Source organism: Glandiceps talaboti, chromosome 14 (genome assembly GCF_964340395.1).
Source record: "Glandiceps talaboti chromosome 14, keGlaTala1.1, whole genome shotgun sequence".
Taxonomy (NCBI): Eukaryota; Metazoa; Hemichordata; class Enteropneusta; family Spengelidae; genus Glandiceps; species Glandiceps talaboti.
The window spans coordinates 18,726,737-18,750,633 of record NC_135562.1 but is presented as its reverse complement, the minus strand read 5'-3'; the positions used below and the strand labels follow the sequence as shown (position 1 = coordinate 18,750,633).

At 35.9% G+C, this 23,897-nt stretch overlaps 1 protein-coding gene across 1 annotated transcript; it reads left to right on the top strand.

Annotated features, from left to right (window-relative positions):
* The first annotated feature begins 7,386 nt into the window (after positions 1-7,386).
* On the top strand, positions 7,387-18,791 carry LOC144445550 (ubiquitin-conjugating enzyme E2 W-like). Its single transcript, XM_078135150.1, has 6 exons — positions 7,387-7,403; positions 10,754-10,845; positions 12,500-12,602; positions 13,881-14,036; positions 14,585-14,660; positions 16,819-18,791. The coding sequence occupies exons 1-6, from the start codon at positions 7,389-7,391 to the stop codon at positions 16,830-16,832; spliced, it is 456 nt and encodes a 151-aa protein (XP_077991276.1). The 5' UTR covers positions 7,387-7,388; the 3' UTR covers positions 16,833-18,791.
* Positions 18,792-23,897: the final 5,106 nt, after the last annotated feature.

Below are 23,897 nucleotides of genomic sequence, written 5' to 3'. Positions count from 1 at the left end.
TGGTGACAAAGGTGGCAAACATAATGTCCCCTGACCGTTATTTTTTTGAAGCGGAAATAAATGGTATGATGGCGATTACTGAAAAAAAACATTATCTACAGAGTACGTGCCTGTAACAAATTTTAGACGATCACGATTTAACTTCACAACTCATCTATACAATCTCGAAAGAGTACAAATGTGGCTCAGTCCACTCAGCTGTATAATTGGAAACCTGAGGTTGCCATGTGAATGTTTTAATCCTATGCGCTTATATAGAGGCTGCAGTGGATTGCATGCATGCTCCAAAATAAAGTTAAGGAAGTATGAAGAGCCATTGTGTCGCTATAGATCTAACACGGGTAATAATTGTTAGCAGCTGGAGCTCTTCGAAAAACAGGCGTACTATAACAAATGTTCATTTAATAGTATTATTATGTTATAAAATGTGAAGTAATGGGTAGAGATCGTAACAGAAATCCATTATACAATCAGTGCAAAACAGTATAAGCTTTTAGTTAACAATAAATTCAATAAAGAAAAGCAACATCGATCGGCTACCTATGTACGGACTATGTGTATATCGAACTCCCTCTATGCCATAATTGTGTCAACATAGCTTTGCTTCTAGAAAAGTTTGAGTGTGTGTATATGAGCCTACATTGTTTACCGCTCAGTCTGGAATATAAGGAAGTGGAGGCCTCATCATACAGTTCTAGTTACTTTACCATTTCATACGTGTGTCGCGTAATTTTTGTTATTATCTACTATGAGACGTATTTTTTACAACGTTGCATTATCACAAAAGGTCTAGAAATGATTATTTCTGTTCAGCTAGATTTTTATATCCTTGAAGTGATGTACAATTGACCGTCTTTGATACAGCATAAAGTCGACTTTGCTGCAAACAAGAAATCTGTCATTAGAATTAGTTTGGCTTACAGGTGATCCTTTAATTGAAAGTATACGCTTCTATTGAAATCCCCCTGACGATGATATAGTTGAACTCGGATGATGAATACCAGGCCTGTCAGAAATAATGACCTTCCGAGATGTAATCTATATCTACTAGAGGCTCCAAATTTATAGAGCAAGGAAACTCGAAATCAGTCCTGTCAATGCTAGTAGTACACACACACACACACACACACACACACACACACACACACACACACACACACACACACACACACTCTCTCTCTCTCTCTATCTCTCTCTTTCTCTCTCTCTCTTTCTCGCTCTTTCACACACACACATACATACATACATACATACATACATACATACATACATACACACACACACACACATACATACATACATACATACATACATACATACATACATACATACATACGTACATACGTACATACATACATACATACATACATACATACATACATACATACATACATACATACATACAGACATACGTACGTACACATACATGCACGCACACACGCACACACACACACACATACATACATACATACATACATACATACATATGTCATAATTATATCATTTCTACTACACCAGTATGTAGCCATCGTACAAAATATTAAATAATCTCATATGATACTGGTCTATAGGAATGGTATTGAGTAACGTGTCCTAATGTAGGAGACATGTCTTAACGTTCATAAAGTTAGAAATTCAAGTTCAATGTCGCTCTTCTTAGGGATAGGTTAGCTAGGGGTATATAAAGTGAGATTAGACGATGTTCGAGGTTGACACTTGAAGGCGTGATGCTTGAAGATCCATATTGGGATGCCGGCGTGCTGCAGAACTGTTTTTTTAAAGTGTAGCAAAACGTTTTGAATTTTCTGATTTTTGCACATTTACGTAAATATTTGGGGTTCTTTTCTTGGTCATTATGAAGAATTATATCAAAAGAAACATTTTATGCTTTTAATTCAGCACGAATTTTTGCAAATTAAGCTATTTCACAGAAATATCTGTTTGATAGTAACCATCTTATTTTTTCTGATTTATGCAAATTTATGCATGTTTTCACAACGGCACTTAAGGCTAAATCTATGATTAGATCCCATGGAACACCCATTCGAAATTCGGTTTCTTTAAGTAAGTTATTTCTCTGTAACATAGAATTGTTCCAGGTTGATTTTGGTCATTTTGAAAATCAGTGATTTATGCAAATATATGCGAATATTCAACCGGACTCCGAGACAAAAATCAAAAGTAGGTTCCAAAGAACGTGAATGTCGCATTTGCTCATTGTTGGTGACTTATTTCCTGTTACGAGTCACAGACCTAACATATCCATTCAGGATATTTTGGTAAATTTTCATTATGAACTCCAAATTGAAGCATTTAAACTTTGTACATACAGTGACATTCCGTTGCGTAACAACATAGGTCTACGACATCTCAACATTGGGCATTTCGGAATTGTTTGTACCAGGTACGATTGAATTGTCAACAAGTTTTAATTTGACATGACTATTTTATGGTCTTTGAGATATGAACTTGTATTACTAATCTAGAGAAGGTGATTTGATATTAAATCCCAGATGATGTCTGTCATAAGACTTAAGAATACGTCATACTTTAAGAATAGTAGATTTGTGTAAACTGTGAAATGTATTTATAAAGTTGGGTTTTTAGCCCATCTGGAGGACCGGAGACGGAGATTGGTCATGTAATAAAATCAACCAAGTGGTTAGCTTAGCGTTCGTTGAACCAGATACGTATGTTCCGTTGTGAGTTCTACTCAACACAATCCAACTGAGTCGGTACGGTACCTCGTAGAAGAGATGCTTTGAGAAGAAACTAGTTGGTCGGCTAATTCAACGTTATAGTCTTAAATGGAACAGACTGACGATTGGAACAACAGTACGAGTGAGTACTTCCCCGTTTGAACATTAAATATCGATAAACTGCACAGTAAGCCGATCAACAGCGTTTCAGTTCCGAGAAACATTGGATTTCTCAAGGGTATCCGTGGCCATTTCTAATTTTACCGATTTATGCAAATTTATGGAAATATTCAAGAGGGCTTCCCTTCTAAAATCAATCAAGAGGTCCTAAGGAACATTCATGCCAAATTTAGTGTTTTTATCCGGCGTGTAACAATAATCCCCAAAGCTGGTGTTAAGCCACCTGACTAATACCCCGAGAGCGTCTACCCCCCCCCCCCCCCCCCCCGCGACGGCAACTTAGTACTTTTACATGGTGGAGTGTGAACTCACACTTGGTCAAGGTCGCCATCTTTATACGGGCATTACAATTTTGATTTTTTTGATGTAATTTTAATGCCACAATTCGCCATCTTTATACGGGCATTACAATTTTGATTTTTGATGTATACATTCAATCATGACAGTTTGTCATCATTGACTGATATACATCATACATTCTATAGACCAGTATTACATGGCGCCATCATGGCTAGAGTTAGGTTCCGATTGTATTGTCTAATTTACAAGCAAGTTCAAACAAACAAGTTTCCAAGATGGTAGTCGCAGCGAGATTATTTTAAGATGGCTACATAATGGTATAATAGAAATGATATAATTATGACACATACATACATACATACATACATACATACATACGTACGTACGTACGTACGTACAAAATGTACGTACGTACGTACATACATACATACATACATACATACATACATACATACATACATACGTACGTACGTACAAAATGTACGTACATACATACATACATACATACATACATACATACATACATACATACATACGTACGTACGTACGTACAAAATGTACATACATGCATACATACATACATACATACATACATACAGACATACATACATACATACATACATACATACATACATACATACATACATACGTACGTACGTACGTACAAAATGTACATACATGCATACATACATACATACATACATACATACATACATACATACATACATACATACATACATACATACATACATACATACATACATACATGTAACCACGACAAAGAAGGAGAACAAAATCTTAAAGGTCTTTTTGCTTTTAAGAGATACTCGTTTTGTAGTACAGTTTTTTGAGTATGTTTCATGAAGAAGACATCCTATGCCCATTAGCTTTAAAGGACGTTTTACCCAGGTCCACAAGGCAATTTAAACTCATTGGGTTGTTGAGATTACTCACGATGGAGGGGATATTAATGGATGAATAAAAGTGAACACACAACACCACTGTATGCTTATAATACACTGTCGGAAAAGACAATACATCCAGGTGTACTCTAATTCAAATCAATCCCCTGAGGGCACTATAACAGTACATTGCACATTAGGTATAATGAATAATTCACAACTATAAAATGCATGAGGTCAGTCACCGTGAATGCATATTCTAACATACAAGTACAGTATTATTGGGTTCACACTGCATCTAGCAGAAAATATATCAAATTGCTTTTGAACATGTTATCCACATCACAAGGCAGATATAGTGTGTTAGTTGTTATAATGCTTGCATCATACATACATACATACATACATACATACATACATACATACATACATACATACATACATACATACATACATACATACATACATACATACACGTAACCATGACAAAGAAGGAGAACAAAATCTTAAAGGCCTTTTAAGAGATACTCGTTTTGTAGTACAGTTTGTTTTGTGTGTTTCATGAAGACATCCTATGCCCATTAGCTTTAAAGGACTTTTTACCCGGGTCCACAAGGCAGTCTAAAAAATATCATATAATTTATTTGTTTCAATAATATATATATTTGTAGTAGTCCCTTTCACCATGTATTGCTCCTGTCTATGGATTCTAGCCAACTCGTTGTCCATATGCTAAATTAAAACCATTTAAACTGAATACCTTCCGTAAGGGCAAAGTTTTGAAATTGTCGTTCCTGCAGACAATTGTTGGAATACAACAGAACATATGCAATAAGTTATTTTTTCTCATTGATTGCTATTTGCCAATTGCTGTTAGTGATCTCCTGGCCAACCGCAACATGTAATGTGAAGCTTTATAGAACGTTGTAGGATAGCACTCATGACCGTAGAAAGAGTTTTAAAGGCCAAAAAAGAGAGAATTGTTTCTGGTCAACGCTCATCACTTAAATACCCCCTTCCCGCGTTATTATTTTCATGTTTATCCAGCCAATTCAGTCTGCAGATGAAAGGGAAAAGACAAAAGTAACTCTCCCTACATTAATTGCCACCAGTGATGACAACTGCAGAACTAATCATGAACAAGCATATGACATATGCCCCACATACACACTTGTTGTTAAGTACTAGATAAAAAGAATAGTAACTGCAATTATAAGTCTACTAGATTGATTGACATTTGTCGATGAGAATGTTATTTCCCGCGTTGGATGTGAAATAAAATATCTACTGAGTGCTGTAGTCACCTGTCGTTCAAATTATTAATAGAAAACAAGCGTCTTTGAAAGTTACCTATTCCCATTTTGGTACTTCTTAAATCTAAAATGATTTGACATCACATTTACTCCACAATGTATAATTCGTAAAACTATTGTCATACCAGAAAACTAAGCAGTGGTTCTTATAATATATTACGGGTTAAGGGGCAGATGACACGGAAACGGGAATTGGTAGTGCTCTCTCTCTCTCTCTCTCTCTCTCTCTCTCTCTCTCTCTCTCTCTCTCTCTCTCTCTCTCTCTCTCTCTCTCTCTCTCTCTCTCTCTCTCTCTCTCTCTCTCTCTCTCTCTCTCTCTCTCTCTCTCTCTCTCTCTCTCTCTCTCTCTCTCTCTCTCTCTCTCTCTCTCTCTCTCTCTCTCTCTGCACTAGCCCTGGTTCTGTAATTATGAACTTTATCTATTTTGGTTGAAGTGTTAAGATAATGAGGAGTTAGATTATTGTTGATCTTATACATTAAAACACATTTACAGAAGTAAAATCTTTTCTTCACTGACATCCACTTCAGGCGTGTTAACATATCAACACTATGTGTTCTATAGTGACATTTCAAAATAATACGCATGACACGGTTTTGCAGCCGCTGCAGCCGCAAAATATTGGTCTCACTAGCATGGGATCACACAGTATTACAATAATCGAAATATGGAAGAACTAGTGTATTTGTAAATGGTTACTCGAATATTTAGAGGTACCATTGGCGCTATTCTCTTGAGAACAGCAAGACCTCTATTAATTTTATTGACAATATTATTAATATGTGCCTCAAAGTTCAAATTTTTGTCTATGTGAACTCCCAAGTGATCGAGGCTATTAACTTGTTCAATTTGCTGTCTGTCCAAACTGAGTGCTAAGTTGGTAGTATTTAAATGAGCTTCTTTTTGTCTATTACATATAATCATGCATTTGGTCTTCCCGATGTGAAGGCTTGGCCTATTAGCACATAGCCAATCCCTCACCTCGACAAGACCCCTTTGTAAAGTGTTAGAAATTACATTAATATCTTTGCGAGCAACATAAAGTGTTGTATCATCAGCGTATAGATTACAATTGCGGCAATCAGATAGACAGCTAGGCAAGTCATTAACATAAATCAGAAACAGGAGAGGACCAAGTATAGATCCTTGGGGGACTCCTGTTATTATTGTTTGAGTTTCAGAATAAGTTCCATTAATAAACGCAACCTGGGTTCTGTTATTCAAGTATGATTGAAACCAGCAGCAAGTGCTATAAACAAGACCATAACGTTGCAGCTTATTCAGTAGGATGGCATGGTCCACTGTATCAAACGCTTTGCGTAAGTCAAGAGCAACCATGCCAACCATCCTACTCGAATGAACCGCATCATAGAAGAATTCTGTCTGTCTGTGTAAACTAGATTGAGTAGAGTGATTTTTTCGGAACCCCGACTGTTCAGCACAAAGTAAATTATTTCTAGTAAGGTAATCATACAGTTGGTTGTGAACGTAACGTTCGAGGAGTTTAGAGAGCACAGGCAATACTGATATTGGGCGATAGTTACCCAGTTCCTGTCTTGAACCTTTCTTAAAGAATGCAGATATTCGTGCCGATTTCCAATCACGAGGGATGTCGGCCGTCACCAAAGAGAGATTAAAGAGATATGTAATACTATCCGAAATGGCTGGAGCTGAGATTTTTAGGAGCTGAGCTTGAAAGTTGTCAAGGCCAGTAGCTGTATTTGTGTTAAGCAAGAGCAAATCTTTAAGAATATCACAAGATGAAAGAGGTTCAAAACAGAAATTGGTTGCCGGGCTTGTAATATGTCCATCCAAGTAGTTAATGGCTAGTTTTGCCGTGGATGGTAGAGCAGCTGCTAAGTTTTCACCTATACTTATAAAGAAGGTGTTAAAGCCATTGGCAATATCAGAAGCAGTAGTGAGTTATACAGCACGCCGCCACCGACAAGTTCTCGATAAACTTAACGACCCACAATCCCTCGCGGTAAGGTCCAAAATGGCGTCAATGCAGGTAAGTGGTATTATTGTTATTCATATTTCCGGTATTAATTTTTATTTCCAGAGCAGGAAATATAATGTAAGTTTGGACGATTGCTATCGAGAGAGACTTTTTAAAGAAAAGGTCTTAGCCAGCAGTGTACATTCTGTTTGAATTACAGACAAGACGTGCTTTCTAAAGCAGTGCTTTGTGTTGACATTTGTGACAGACCGCCTTCGCAGGCAAATTAGCATACTTTGTACGGCTCGCCCGAAGGCAATGTATATCGCAGCTCACCGTCTGTCGATGCATGCTCAGGAGACTTCATATAAAAGTATCCCATCTCTCTCCAGAAAATCAAAATGAATTAGCGACTGAAATCGTAATATATCTATATATGTTTTATAACTTTCTAACAATCTCTCCAGTTTGTGGTGCCAACTCGCTGAACCAGTCCTCGGAGCATTGCTATTACTAGCTGTTTTTGTATGTACCAATATCTACCGAATAATTGTACTAGAATATCCTTATCCTGTGGGCCCTCATCAACTACATAGGGCTAATCATTTGTTGACATGTTACTGTGACTCTGGGCATCGCAGTAACATGTCAACAAATGATTAGCCCTATGTAGTCGATGAGAGTCCACAGTACAATTATGCAGTAGATATCGCCTATCGGTCCATCATGTATACAAAACAGCCCTTTATGCGATGCTCCGGGACTGTGAGAGAGTCTAGGTACCGACATACATGGAACTTCTGGATCTTGGGGCTGTTGTCAGTTCGATTGACTGCTGTCAGAATCTGGTCCAAGTAATTAACTGTCTATGTTAACTTCGTAAATAATGCAAAAAAGTGCTTGGAACTAAAACAAATGATGAATTATAGTCCTGACGGAGTACGAGACATGATTCTGACAATGTCTCTAAGCAAAAACTAAGGAGAAGGACATTGTCAGAAATGAGGCCAACCATGGATGTATCTCACTACTACATCCATGGGCCAACTTACTCCTTCTGCAATCAGGAATATATTACTCCCTGCTATCTCCTTGATAACTCAGTCACTCAAATGATTTATGTCAAATTAACCAAATGCCTGCTAATCTAAAATGTTTTGTGTTCTGACATTTGGCTATTTGGCAGTATTTTTGACTGCATATGTACAACACAGACCAAATAATTTAAAGACATGTATATGATTGATATTACTGTGCTGCCTTCCCCTCCATTGTCTATACATGTACTTGACCCCATTTTAAACACTTTCTTTAACCAACAATAGAAAGAATATGAATAGAACATTTAGATGCTTTTGTGGAGGACAGAAACAAAGAACAGTTATTGACAAAGCAATTGTCTCTGTTTAGAACACTGTATCTTATGGTTGAGACCATAAACATTGCAGGGGATACCTGTCTGCTATTTCTTGTGAAATCTTGACTTGCCATCTTGTAAACAATTTTGAATGACTCTACAGTGAAACAGTTTTGTCTGTCTAAAATCCAAAATTTCACCAAGCCCTCACATACTTGTGTAGTCTAGATCTATCTGTGGTCTCAAAACATCTCTTTACCTAGTCTAGCTCAATAAGAAATCATGTCCCAAAAGTTGTTGATGCAAAATAATAACCCCCCCCCCCCCCCCCCCCCGCCTGTTAGAATGATGTTAACAATGTATAGTGTAGACAATAGCCAGGAGCCAGTTAAAACAACCGACTGTGAGAGATAAATTTCCAGCTATGAAAACAGATAAACAGTGAAATTTGTCCTCAAAACTGTGAAATTTTTAGTATTTATAGTAAAATATTATAGTGTTTTTGGTTGTTATCGAACAATTACTCACTGGCAATTGTTCCCTACCTCAGTTATTGGTAGTTTGGTTGCCAACTGTGTAATGATACTGTATAAGAACTAAACTATAATATTGGGTGACATCAACTATTGAATTGACAAAATTGTGTCAAAATAACGTCAGCAGAGGCATACTTTTGGGTTTTGAAAATGAAAAATTCACACTTGACATGAGATGGGGACCCCCCCCCCCCCCCACACACACACAGGGGTAGTAACACAACAACAGGGTATTAGATCAGTCCAACTAAAGTTAGCTAAATTTTACTTTATTGTTGTTGGTTGAGTTAGGACGTGAAGTTAGTTTGGGTGAAAGGCAAGTCACTGGGCTCAGTTGGTTTATAAAAAAACTGTTTATTCGACATTTCAGAAGGTTTTTTGTGAAAGAGAGAAACATCAAATAAGGGTTTTTTATTTACCCAATTGAGCCAATTGACTTGCCTTTGTTTTACAAAATTGTTTACAGCATATGGAAGAGTTGTAAATATATGCAGAAATATATATTTGCAAATTCACACGTCAAAGGAGAATTACTAAAAGTATTTAGCTACCAGCATTTATCTATATTACATACATCTCCATTTACCCTATTGTCAGATTTAAATGTAGGTACAAGTAATAACAGTAATGATGTTAGCACTTCAAAAGAGCCCAAAATCCTCACAGACTTACTAAGGTTGTAAAATGATAAATTAAATGCATTGAAAGTATACTACAAAGATCACCATATGTTTCAGAATAACAACAGATCGTATTGACATTTTAACTGTACTGCCGAGTGTAAAGCTGACTATTTTTTTTCTGTGGATTAGTGCTGGCAAATAGTATTGTTAATACTCATGTCATTTCTTTTCAATTGCATGAATTGTATGTATACATGGAAGGCGGGACTGACTATCGTTTGTGTCTGACACATGATACCTCTAGATTTATCTTTATTCAGCTAAAGAGAACCACACTGACATCTTTTGTTTGCCATGCACATTGTATGTATTGGGTGCAGACTGGTTGTTGTTCGAGTGTTGAATTATGATTATGGACTGGTGAAGGTTTGGCATCAGTCAAAGCTCTCTAAGCCAATCTGACATGCCACTGACGCACACAATTTCTAGTGACACACCAAAATTTGGTGTTCCCCTATCTCTTTCTATGTGGTGACTCACAAGAAATGCCAGTTTTTATCATTTTTTTGACTCGCAACAACAAAATTTGGCTATCATTAGAGGGCACACTGTTTGGCATGTACAATGTATACATGTATGTAGTCTAGATGCTATCAATGGCTTTGAATCGCAAGATCTCTCCTCACCCCATCTAGCTCAGTGAGATGTGAAACAAAAAATGGTGATGTAAATGAGTAACCTTCAACTATTAGAATGATGTCAACAATGGCTGAAGCACTGTGATTAGAAATTGTATGAAGGCCTAACTCCCTATATAATATTATATGTTACAGTTACATTGGCATATTATTTTAAAAGAAAAACTAATTTTATTAAAGGTTTTTTTTTCTTCATTTGATGTTTCAGAAGCGTCTACAGAAAGAATTAATGCAATTACAAAAAGACCCACCACCTGGTATTCAAGTGGATGTAGAGAGTACATCATCCAATCTGAATCAGTAAGTACTTGAAAGAAAAACAAAAACAAAAACTAAAAATCTAAAAAAAAAAGTACTTGAAGCAATCCCACGCACGATGCACTAAATTTAATGATAACATACTCTGTGTTTGTACAAGAGCTTATAGTCTTGGTCTCTCTTGTCATATTTTCATGAGTATACAACATCCAAACAAACAAACACCGGCGCATTTGCTTGCTCTTGTGGTAAGCAGGAATGATACAAGTTTCATGCAATGATATACAATGTAGTCAGTGTTGGTAACTTATCAAAGCATAAACACCACATGAGCCTGGATCCCATAACACTGTTTTCTGATAGAACACTACATATTATATTGATTGAATCTGACTGTTACTGTTACATTATAACTTCCACAGATATATAAACAAACTGATAAAAGTGTTGCCTATACCTACCCACAGCAGCTGTTGCTTTTGTATCAGTTCTATTCTTGTGTTTACCTAATTGTGTCTTTGCCTGAAGTCTCTCTATGGCTCACTTCATTCAAGGAAATGCACTGGTGTTTTTCAAATTTCATGGGATGTACATTGTAGCAAATGAAAGTGCAGCAGAAAATGCCGCAATCCTGGATCTCAGTGGCTGTTCTGATATTGTTTTGCAGATATTAACATTGTTAATAGTATAGTGGTTTTCAGTACCGTTTACCAAGAATGAGCTTATACATTGTGCCCTTGTTACTTTGATCTGAGAAAATAACACTTGGATATCTATGGAACACTTTACATTTGTAGTGTTAGAAACCCCTGCATGTACACCATTCCTCTATATGCTATCTTGCCATGCTTCAGATAGCAATGTTTAGGGTAAAATTGCCAAACAAGTGGAGTGTATTTTACAAACCTTGCAGCAGTTGTCTAGAGACACCTGTATTCAGAATGTCGTTTTATCACAGGTGGACAATTAAAACTCTCTTTGAAGGTGCCGATAAGTCTTCTCTATATCACACTATCAAACTGACATACAAGAAGAATAGTGGGTGGCTGTGATGTAGATTCATATCAGTTTGTTTATGTCTGTGAAAGTATGGTATACAATGATATGACTAACTTGAACAGACAAAATGATAGGAACATGGAGTGAATTACAACCACCGACATCAGACCGTGAACAAATGGAATCTGTTACAAACAGGGAAAGTAAACAACCAAATTAGATTAATAACACTCAGAACAGCGTGTAGGAAGACTTGTATTACATTTCATCATTTGATAAGAACAGCTGTATGGCCTCTTTACGTAATAGTTAGAAGTTCCCCTGCCATTCCATGTTGAGAGGCCATAAAATCAAACTATGAAATGTATTACAAGCCTCTGCTGTTCTACCATACTGTGCCAAGTGTTATTAATCCAATTTAGTTTGCTTACTTCCCTGTTTGTAACAGGTTCCATTTGTCAGTGGTCTGATGTCAGCAGTAATATTTGAAATGATGGATGACATTTTAAGAGTCCCATCCCTACATCACAGGCAGCAAGTGTTGTTTTGTATCAATGTGTCAGTTTGATAGTGTAAGAAGGAGAAATTTTAAGTATTTTCACTTTTTATAAAAAGCTTATAAACTTGATTTGTGCCATTATAGAATTGCATAGGGATTCTATAATTGTATTAAATTGTTGTTGTTTGTTTATTTTAGATGGATTGTAGATATGGAAGGAGCAACCGGTTCATTATATGAAGGAGAAAAATTTCAACTCAGATTTAAATTTGGCTCGAGGTATCCTTTTGATTCACCAGAGGTAAGGATGTTTCTGATCTACAAGTTAAGGTGTTGACTAATTTACAGCAGAAGAAAGTAAACTGTGCATGAACAAAAGACAGAATGGATACATTTGTTGCTTGTGTCTGTCTCATGCAGAGGGTGATTAATATACATTGTAATCAAATTGTTGCATATAATTTGTATGTCTGTCTCTTGCAGAGTGGATTTTTGTTATACAATTGTTGCATATATCAGCATGGCATAGTCCATTTGTAATGTACAATCAGGATATGATGCATGTTTTTTGTTTTGTCTCTCAACATTATGTCAGATACATTGTGCTGTCATTCATATCATCCATGTTTAGTAAATCACCCTCTGCCAGAGATACATTGTAGACACATGTACATGAATTAGCTTCTGTATGAGACAGACATACACAACAATTGTATTACAAAGTATATATTAATCACATGCTACAAAAGACAGACACAAGCAACAATTTGATTACAATGTACATTAATCACCCTCTGTCCAAGACAGAGACAAACAACAATTGTGTTATGATATAATTATATAAATTCACCTCTGCAAGAGACAGACATATACAATAATTGTATCCATTCTGACTTTTGTTCCTGCACAGCTTACTTTCTGCTGTAAAAGTAATATTGGGAGAGAGATTTCTTTTGATTGCCTGCTCAGGTCAATGTTAACTAAAAAATCTCAAATCTGGAAGAACTATATCGGTAACAGAACTCTGTGATTCTGCAGTGTTATTGTAACATACATTGGGTACCTGTATTGATGGTTGTGGTATTCTCTGCCGCAGAGTTGTCATGAGCAAAGTTTGTGAATTGTTCATCTGAAAACACTATAAGTACTAGTGCAAATACCCCAAGTGCCAAACTGTCTACGCTCACTCATGCATGCTTTGTTGTCTGCTGCATTTCCACTCTCGTACAGCGGATGTATGTCACACTTATACATCATGGAGGCACTGTCACATTATACTATAACTGTGTTTTTATTAAGGATAATACATTATGTAATCTGTACCAAAGCTCTCCAGGTATTGTACCAGAGTTTTCCATCAAAAGTTTGTTACATGGTGTAGAAATGTATATACCTTTAGAATTTTCCTCATATTGATTCCATCATTTAATAGTCGTCTGAATATCGCAACAGAAATGTGAAACTCCAAATTACAACTTATAACATCTGTATACTGGTACCTTTGATTCAGTCTATTTTTCATCATATGTATACTATTATCTTGAGTACATTCTCAGATTTGTTTGTCCTTCTTTTGTAGGTTATTTTTATAGGTAGCAACATACCAGTACATCCCCATGTGTACAGCAATGGTCATATATGTCTTTCAATTCTAACAGAGGACTGGTCACCAGCACTATCAGTACAATCTGTGTGCCTTAGTATAGTTAGTATGCTTAGTAGCTGTTCAGAAAAAGTAAGTCAGTGGTACACTGTATTGTATATTGTTTACTGTTAGGGTAAAGTTATCATGTTTTCTGTTTATGCTCAGACAAAAACAGTGATATGCACTTAATAATTGTTTGTTTGATTGATTGATTGATTGATTGATTGATTGATTGATTGAGAGGGCAAGAGAAAGACAGAAACAGAGAGTGAGAGTGAATGAGAGACAGACAGAGAGAGAGACAGAGACAGACAGACAGTCAGACAGACAGACAGACAGACAGACAGACAGACAGAGATGAGAGACAGAGTGAGAGTGAATGAGACAGACAGAGAGAGGGGTAGGGGTGAGGGATTGAGAGACAGAAACAGATAGAGAAAGACAGACAAACAGACAGACTAACCAACCCAGATTAAGAAACAAGGACAAGTATACAACATATGAATTAATGACTTGATTCATTTACCAATAGATAGATCACCAGATATAGCTTCATAATGTACCATTGACACTTCTAGTCTAATCTATATGTCATGGTATTACCAAATTTTCAACTTTCTTTTCTTGTTTTTACACAGAAACGGCCTCCAGACAACACATTTTATGTCAGAACATGTAGTAAAAATCCTAAGAAAACAAAATGGTGGTATCATGGTAAGTATAACGCTTATATGTAATTCAACAGTTTCACCCATGATAGTGTTGATTTAGTATGTGCCTCAGAAAAAAAACAACCTTGACTTGTTGCCATTACTTTGTTTAAGAAAACACCACCCATATCGCATTTACTAACAATTAGAACAAAATTCAGAGGTAATCATGCCCATTTTAAAAATCAAGGCAAGTTTTAAAATCCAATATGGCTACTAATATTAAGTACTCTGTTAATTGTATGGGAATATTGTAGATTGTCAGTTTCCTTGAAAACAAGATGGTGTACCTCCAAATTTCTTTTTTTATTTCAAAACGGCCAGAAGCAAACTTTCACATGACAGCGTTTCAAAAAATGTTAAGAACTGTGATTTTTAGGGATATTATTCTACCTTAATACAGAAACCTATCAATTTCATTAGTTATTATTTTATTTTTGTGTTGTATATTTCTCTGATATTATTTCTAGTGTTTGCTAAAATTGGCTAGATTATGAAAAAGAAATACAGCAATAAGCAAATCTCCTGTATTCTGTACATCTAATTTGTCGTTCCTTCCACTTTCTGACAAGAGTACTGAATGCCATGAACAGATGGTACCTACTTTAAAGTGTCCTTCAGTGCATATGATAAAATTAGAACTAGCCTTGAGGTACAAAGATTCATTGATTCATTCTTTCTCTCAACTGCTTTGGTAGATAAGAATCTAGACATAACAAACCAAGTTTTGAATAATATAAAAGAACATTGTTATTTGAACTGTTTATTGAATCTTGTATCATAGTTTGTTATGTGTGGTAAATACAAGTTGGTAAAAGCCAGTCATTTTACCAAGGTTCCCTACCAGTGTTTTTGTTAAGGGTGGTATTAAAGTAGGTAAAATCTACCTGAGTTCCCCAGTTATTTTACTAAGGTTCACTGCCTGTGTTTTTTTTAAGGGTGATAAGTAGGTAAAATCCGCAATGCGTTGTCCAGTCATTTTACCAGTTTTTCCTCCAAATGTTATTTGTTAAGGGTGGTAAGTAGATAAGATCTACCTTAGTTCCCCAGACATTGTTCCAGGGTTCCCTACCAATGTTTCTGTTCAGGATGGTACATGTAATATATAAGTAGCTAAAATCTAGCAAGTAATTTTACCAATATTCCCTAATAATCTATGTCAGTTCCAAAGTAAGTCTTCCTTATCTCCCCACCAAAGTCATTGTAGGTATAAGGGTATGAAGTCTACATGTATTCAGATACTAAGGGAATGAATATGGTGAGTTAGAACCTTCCCCCCCCCCCCCCTCCTCCCTGCACAATAATTTTGTAAGCTCCATGTGCTTTCATAATCAATAACATTAGCACAAAAGAAGAATAGTGGACTGATTAAATCATAAATGTACATTTTCAATCAAGCTAGGGAGTTCAATATAGGGGAACAGGAGATGGGAATAGTTTTTGACCCCTAAATCTTATGCTGATTTCATACTATTAACAATTTGAATGAACAGTGTTGTACCCCGCCACCATAATCTATTTAATTAGAACAGTCTAGGGAGAATTCTCAGTACCTGCAATAGCATTTTACCTCATGCTAGAGGGTCAAAATAGAACAAAAAGGTTGACTTACACTAGTCTAGTTCCAAACTGGTAAAGTATTACGTATTAAAAACTTCATTACTTTACCAGTCTAGACAAGGCAGTTGTTCGAGCACATACTTCTGTACTCCCCCCAACCGTGTTCATATAAACATGATGATGTCGTCGCGTCCCCATGTGATTTTAATTTAAACAGACTGGAGGTGGAGTCCTGGTTGGACATTTGCATATCAGTGCAGTCCGATGACGACAGCCTGTCAGTTTGTGATGGATATTACTATTGACATGTGCCCTTCACTATTCGCTCACTACAGGGGAGCACCACAATTTAACATCTTTCCTAACTGCCTTGACTAGACTGATAAAGTAATGAAGTGTTTAATACTTAATACTGTACCAGTTTAGAACTAGACTAGATTTATACTTGCGCGTGCCTATAATGTGAAGCGCTCGGAGCAGAAGTTATGGCGTCGACCAAGATATTGAATGTTCAATATTTTTATGCTGCACCTAGGCAGTAATATTCTATTTCAGGTACCGAGAATTCAATGATGTAATAATGTCTGGTTGTCTCTTTGCAGATGACAAGGTTTAACGCACAAAACATGTTCTTTGAGAAGAGATTTTATATATATATATAAACAACCAACAACTTGTATACTCAACACTGGTATCCAGGACCGAAACTAACATATTCAAGAGTTTTCAGACGCAAAGATGAAATTTGCTCTGAAAGTAACATTCTTACAAATAACGTGTGACTGTATTTTGTACTGTGAATGAGACGCTAGTTGAGCTGGTATTGTTATTTACAATTTTAAAATGTATGTGCGTGAAACTGAAAAGTGGACATTGTCGGACGTAGTATAAAGCAGCGTGATGTCAAATTTCTCGGTGGTTAAACTCTTACGAAATGTGTCTATTTCGTGATGTGTGCCAAACGAAATACTGAAACTGGTTATAGTTCATATGTAGATGTCTTACACTTACCCCTCAAATTCAACAGTACTTTCTGCTGTGAATGTTATAGTGCAACAGCACCCTCAAGTTGCCTCCTTTGGCTATAGCATTATCAAAGTGTCCTCACTGTGACTGTGAGGGCGCCACCTTGTGACCATTTATAGGAAGTTTTAAATAGGCAGTCTGCGATCAGATGCAAACGACTGTGTGGTTGTTTGTAGTTGTCATGTAAATACTTTATTTGTTGTGAATAGGAGGATAGACCTCTAAGCTTGCAATCAGTCCGGGTAACCAAGACTAGATTATTTGTGATAACAAACTAAGGTAAAAGTGTTTTCAACAGTGAGTGATTTATAGCTAACAGAATGATACAATATCATTGAAAACTGTGGTTTTGCAAGTACCGTATTAGTAATTGTTCTCTGTTTTCTTACCTTTGACCTTGTGAATTGCAAAGTAGTAATTCAGAGGGGTAGAAAATAACCAGTCATGAGCAGTCACTTGGAGGGGGTGCGCCTTTCGACCCTTTTTTAGAAGTAGTTAAATTAGAGTGTATTCTGCTTATGTGAACTTTGACTCTGTGATTTGTGAGCTAGAGAAAATTTTAGCGGAGTACCCTCACTGCATTGGAGCCACCTTGTGACTTTATGATAATAGGACGAGGATGACCTTTGACCTTATAGGTTGCAGTAGCAAAATAGCAGTTAACCCAGTATTAATAAAGTGTGCTAAGATTTCGAGGTAGTCCGGGGAAAATGAGAAAAAAAAAAGATTAGAGTGTTAATTCCTTGCAAGTTTATATGATTTTGTTGATTTTTTTTTCATGACCAAATAGACTACAGAAGTGTAAAAAGTAATATTTTGTGAATATGAAAAAAATGCAATAGTGAACGGAAAGAACTGTGCAACTAAGTATGCAGGCATACATTACAGTCAGCTGTTCTTTCACATAATTTGTATACTGTGACATATCTCTTAGTGTGTTTTGAATTTAGATCAAAAACTGATGAGGTAAGAAACACCATTATAGGGAGGATGATGTAAAATGGACAAATCATTCGATATCTGACTATACCTCTCTGTCTTGTGTGATACTAAAGTCTGTGATGTTATGTCCCTCTCTAAAGGCAGTCATAATGCAAGGTTCATTCTTGAGTGAGAATATTTTGGGATACATGAGCTTGTAACCATGGCTTCTCTAAAGGCAGCCATATTGCAACGAGTGAACAAATTCTGAGGTATGTGAACGTATCACTTTGTGACTCCTTCAAATCAGTGATATTGCAGTGTTCTTTTGGCATGAGCAAATGCTGGGGGGGGGGGGGGGTGGTCTGATGATGTCAGTTTGGACACTCAGTGGCTCCTTTAAAGGCTGCCATATTGTAATAATGCTTATTTGGTGTGATCAAATACTGGGCTCTATAGGCATGCCACCCCCACCATCACGAAAATAGCCATATTACAGTCATTCATTTTTAGCAAAACTGTTTTGTATCTTAAGTCTTTATTTTATGTTTTTTAGAGCAACTTTAATAACTATGTATTGTGACTATTATGTCTAACTATTTTGCCATGGATGAAAACTTTGTAACATATACAATCATGTATTTCTTTCTATAATGTCAATCATACTTATTTGCAAAAAATACATACATGGCTTTATTACAGCATTAATGTTTAAATAAAGAAACTTATTAATTTGACTAATAATACGTGTACTTTTTTAAAGTAGGACTGAAGTGAGGTTCAGTGAGACTGTAGGAATGGTATAGTGTCTGTGTGTCTGTCTGTGTACAGATGTCTGAAAATAATTGTAGGTAGTCAGTTAGTCTCTGTTACCCAGACTCTCACTGCTGGAGGTTCTAGTATGAGACCTCTAAAGGCAGTCATATTACAAGGTTCACTGTCAAGTGAGAATATGTTGGGATACATGAGCATGTATCCATGGCTTCTCTAAAAGCAGCCATATTGTAAGGTCATTCTGAGTGAACAAGTATTAGTGCCTTGTAATCCCAAGTCGTCTGTACCGAAAATCATGCAGTACATTTCTCGTCTGGGTGGTCTCGTAGTAGAGCCCTAAGTGATGAGGGTCTGGGTAACAGAGAGTACTTCATCGTAAACCCCAGCCTCTTTTACGACCCCTGTCCAAGATGCACCGTCATGAGACGGTTACTACAGCAGAAAGATGTGCTCTGGCTTCCAAGAATACTCGATGTAAAACTTTTTATAATTTTTTTATTGTCCAAATTTCAATTCACTCTATTACAATAACTCCAACTAATAATGCTACATCTACAATGAAAGTAAAATATATAAAAAATATAGTTATTTTGGAACAGTAAATTGGAAATGATTCGTCTACTACAGACCTTGATCATGCAATGTTTTAATGACTCCGCGTTAATGTCTCTCTGAAACTGGTGGAATAATATGGGACTGTAAATAAACAAAACATGACTTCTACTATTAAAATCTTTATTTCAATGCTTTGGCGTCACACAGGACACCTTCTTCAAAATGAACAAAATCGAGGACAAATAATAAATGAAAAGTAAATAAAATATACAAATAAAATTGGTAATGTTATGCTTTAGTAAACAATGAATGGCTGGCCTAAAACTATAAGAAAGCGGGTAAAAAAAAAGAGTATAAAACTAGCAGCTGGAAAAGAGTAGTATGATAAAAATATGTACATGTAGGACAAAAGTAAAAAGACAGGAAGGATAGTAAAAATATTGGTGTGTGTGTAAAAGTAGAGAGGTAACAGTACAGGGGTAAAACTTACGGAGCATGAGTGTCATGATGTAGGAGTCCAGCCAGTGAATGGACAAAATGATGACGGAGAAATATGTCCATAAATCTATAGTACATGTAGATGGTATCTTTCATCCCTGTCCATGAGGGGTGTCGATCCTCTGTCTGTTGTAGATGGCTAATTCTTTTACTTTACTTATTATTCTGCCAGTTTGGGAGAGCGACACTAATATACGTGGTCAAGGATTAAAACTTTGCATTCATTTTCAATTTACCTTAATCCAAAGTACCGGAGTTTTCCGAAAACAAGCCCATCCGAAAAGTTGCCCATGGGCGATCATTTGGCGGGTGGGCGTCTAATGAGTTTTTCAGATTCACTACGGCAAGAACTTTGCCTTGTTATATTGGTAACGTTAGTTTTTATTTAGTTCGAATGTTCCGTTGAAAAAACCCATAAACTTAGAGTGCCAATAAAAAATGGATGTTTTCTACACGAGGAGAATGTGATCGTGAAGGTTGTACATACACCTTTGTGTTGAGATCGATCAACAAGTCGGCAGATGACTCATGGAGACCCGCAGACGTCACTGTCAATGCGACACACTGGGTCTAAAAATAGGTCAGGGTAATTTGCATGGTGAGTGTGCACACAAAATGAATTACATCGAATGAGAGTTGAAGTAATGTGTAATGTCATGTATAAATGAGTTCATGGAGATTTAACGATCGGTACAAGGCTAATGTCAAGTTTATCCAGGGTGAACAAATCATTTTGTGAACTGGTGGTCCTGGGACCAGTGATGAAAAAAATGCAGTGGTCCTGCTAAAAAAATTAGTGGTCCAAAGTCCCGCTAATGTGAAACATTGAATCTTGCTTATGAATCTGTATATTCAGACGTACACTATTTTTAGTTGAACAATATCCACTTTATAATAATAAATATAAAGTTGACATGCTTGGTTTCAGTCAATTGACAATTCTATTCTATTTGTAATGGTTATTTTTTAGTCATCGACGCAACAATACAATCTATGCTGATAGCTAGAATGATAGCAAATAAAATGTTTCATTTGATATATTTGAATTATTATAAAATCAAATTATTATTCTTGTCTTCCTAATTGTTGTGTCCCTAAACTGGTATGTCCCCATTAGTAATGATATAGCCACATGGCTGTTGAGTGTTGACTGCCAAATAATCGCCCTGAGCTTCTATTTAGTTCCTCTGTTGTGGTTCCGAATTTGCTGATTTTCCGAATAGTGGCCCAGGGCTAGTTTTCGGAAAACTCCGGTATGTATATTTTACTGTCAAATTGAGTCTATTTCTGAAATTTCGGACATTAAAAATTCATTTTTTTAAGAAAAGTAGGGTAACCAACAAGAAGGTATCTCCTTTATTTGTACCATTGAGTTCTTCACTTCAGATTTCTTCCCCTGCATGCAATTAGCGCCCTCTAGTGGCCAGGTGAATGACAATAAAAATGTTTCAGAATTAGGGTGGCGTTAGTATTATGTTTCTCGTAGTAACACCTTCAAAATTATGTGTTAATATGTTGTTTTAAGATTTGAATTTTTTTTGTATATGTACATGTTATTAGTGATATTTTCAATTCATTAACCATGACTTAGAAATAACAGAAGGAAACTGTGAACCATATTTACTTTAAGGTCCCAAATTCAGCAATAAACAATAATTTTTGCTCAGCTACGTGTTTGTGGGGTTCCCCATCTGACATTGAGAGACATTTTAATTATTGCTAATACTACCATAGAGGGCATCAATTACTTCTTATTATTTCACCACTGAGATTGAAGAAATACTAGGGGTGGTCAGGTCACACAAAACATAGAAGTATGGCTGCCTTTAGTTCTAGCACAGTGGAATATTAGGTAAACATTGATAATGTTTGTCTGTAAACTGACTCCGCTCCCTGTGGTGTAGTGTTGAGATCTTAGGATTAGCAGTCTGGAGGTCATGGGTTCAAATCCCACTGGAGACAGTTTTTTTTTTACTGTAACTGACCCAAACCCATGGCAAGTGTTCTATTCTGCAGACTCGATCGGTAGGCCTGCAATAGCCTGGCTATGTCTTGCTCACAAGACGAGTGCGAATTTGGAGGAACTCTTGGATCAATGACTTGAATAGTCTGTGATGGATAATATATACTCACACGAAATCCACAGATACTGGGCGTGGATGATGCCGGGATAGCCTGTGGACTGACTGGGAAAGCTTTGAGAGTACAGCAATTTGACATGGATTGCGTAATATAGCTGTCACATAGACCCAAACCTGAATGCATTATTGTGTTTATGTGTGTACTGTGATATAGTTGCAAAAAAAAAAAAAAATTGCTGAGCAAATTATCTGCACAATTTTTTTTTTAATTAAAAAAAAAAATGTTTGTAAATACATAAAGTAATATGTTTATATGCATGTAAAAATTTAGTAAACAATAGCACGCACAAATTGAGAAAAGCAACAATTGACAATATTGATAATTCATAAATATTATAAAAGGTAATCAAATCATTTAAGATTTCATTGTACAAATTAAAAATTATTCAACAAAAAATAGCTCATTAGTTGGCTATATAGGGTTTCCAGCACTTGTTTATCACTGGGTAGCATTTTGTTGCTAATAATTTACAAATATAATAATGTAGTCGTACATAACATTGAGTCAGCATATCAGGCAAACAAAGGCTCTGAGATGTTATTGATCCTTTGAGTCGTAACATTGCAAACAGCTTTATCATACCCAAGTAGTTGTCTCATTTTGTTACATATTAAATGATGGCAAATATGGAAAAAAAACATCACATGTATACTTACATACATACATACATACATATATACATATATACATACATACATATTATGTGCATACATAAATACATACCTACATACATACATACATACATACATACATACATACATACATACACACATACATACATATTCATGTCCATACATAAATACATACCTACCTATATACCTACCTACATACATACATACATACATACATACATACATACATACATACATACATACATATATGCAGGCAGACATATGTACATTCATGATATATACATTGTACATACATACATACATACATACATACATACATACATACATACATACATACATACATACACTAACTATAATAATACGTGTACACACATGCATGTGCAAAAAGTCACATACACACACACACACACACACACACTTAATGTACATGCGACTGCAAAAAATTTACTTGTCAAAAATTGAAAAATGGTTTTATTAACCATAATTGAATTAAGTTAATTTACACGTCAAGGTATAGTGAGAAAGATTATGAAGAAGAAGTTCAAATTGAAGTACTCTATATATATTATCTTATCATGTATCTAAACTTTTCTAGCAGTCAATACTTCCAAAACGCTTTTTTTTTAAATATGATATTTTTCAGTTCCTTTGTTTTGTTCTTCCCAGGGACCAACAAATAAAGTGCTTAAACATGTGCTTTCCCAAATTCATGTTTTATTCTTAAAAAACAAATAATTCAAAAACAGAGAATGTAGCTTGAGACATCAACTGCAATTTCTGTTTCAGAGAATTAATCGCCAGTTTTGAAAATGCCAAGAGCATTATTCTCAAAAAATTGCAACTTATAAGATGACTTTCATGTGTCAACAGAGGATTTTCCTGATTTGCCGAAGAAAGCAGGCAGCTTTCATAACGAAATAAAACAGTTATTCTTATGTACTACCAAACTAGAAAGACTATAGAGTTTCAACTAGGCGGCATGATGTATTTTTAATACATCTCACACATGTGCAATAGTCACCCTGTTTTGGTAGTATCACTGGTAGAAATACTGCAGCGTTATGCAGAAAGTAACAACCACTGTAATCTTGCAAATCACAGTAGTCTTTAGCACTCTTGCAGAAATAAAGTCT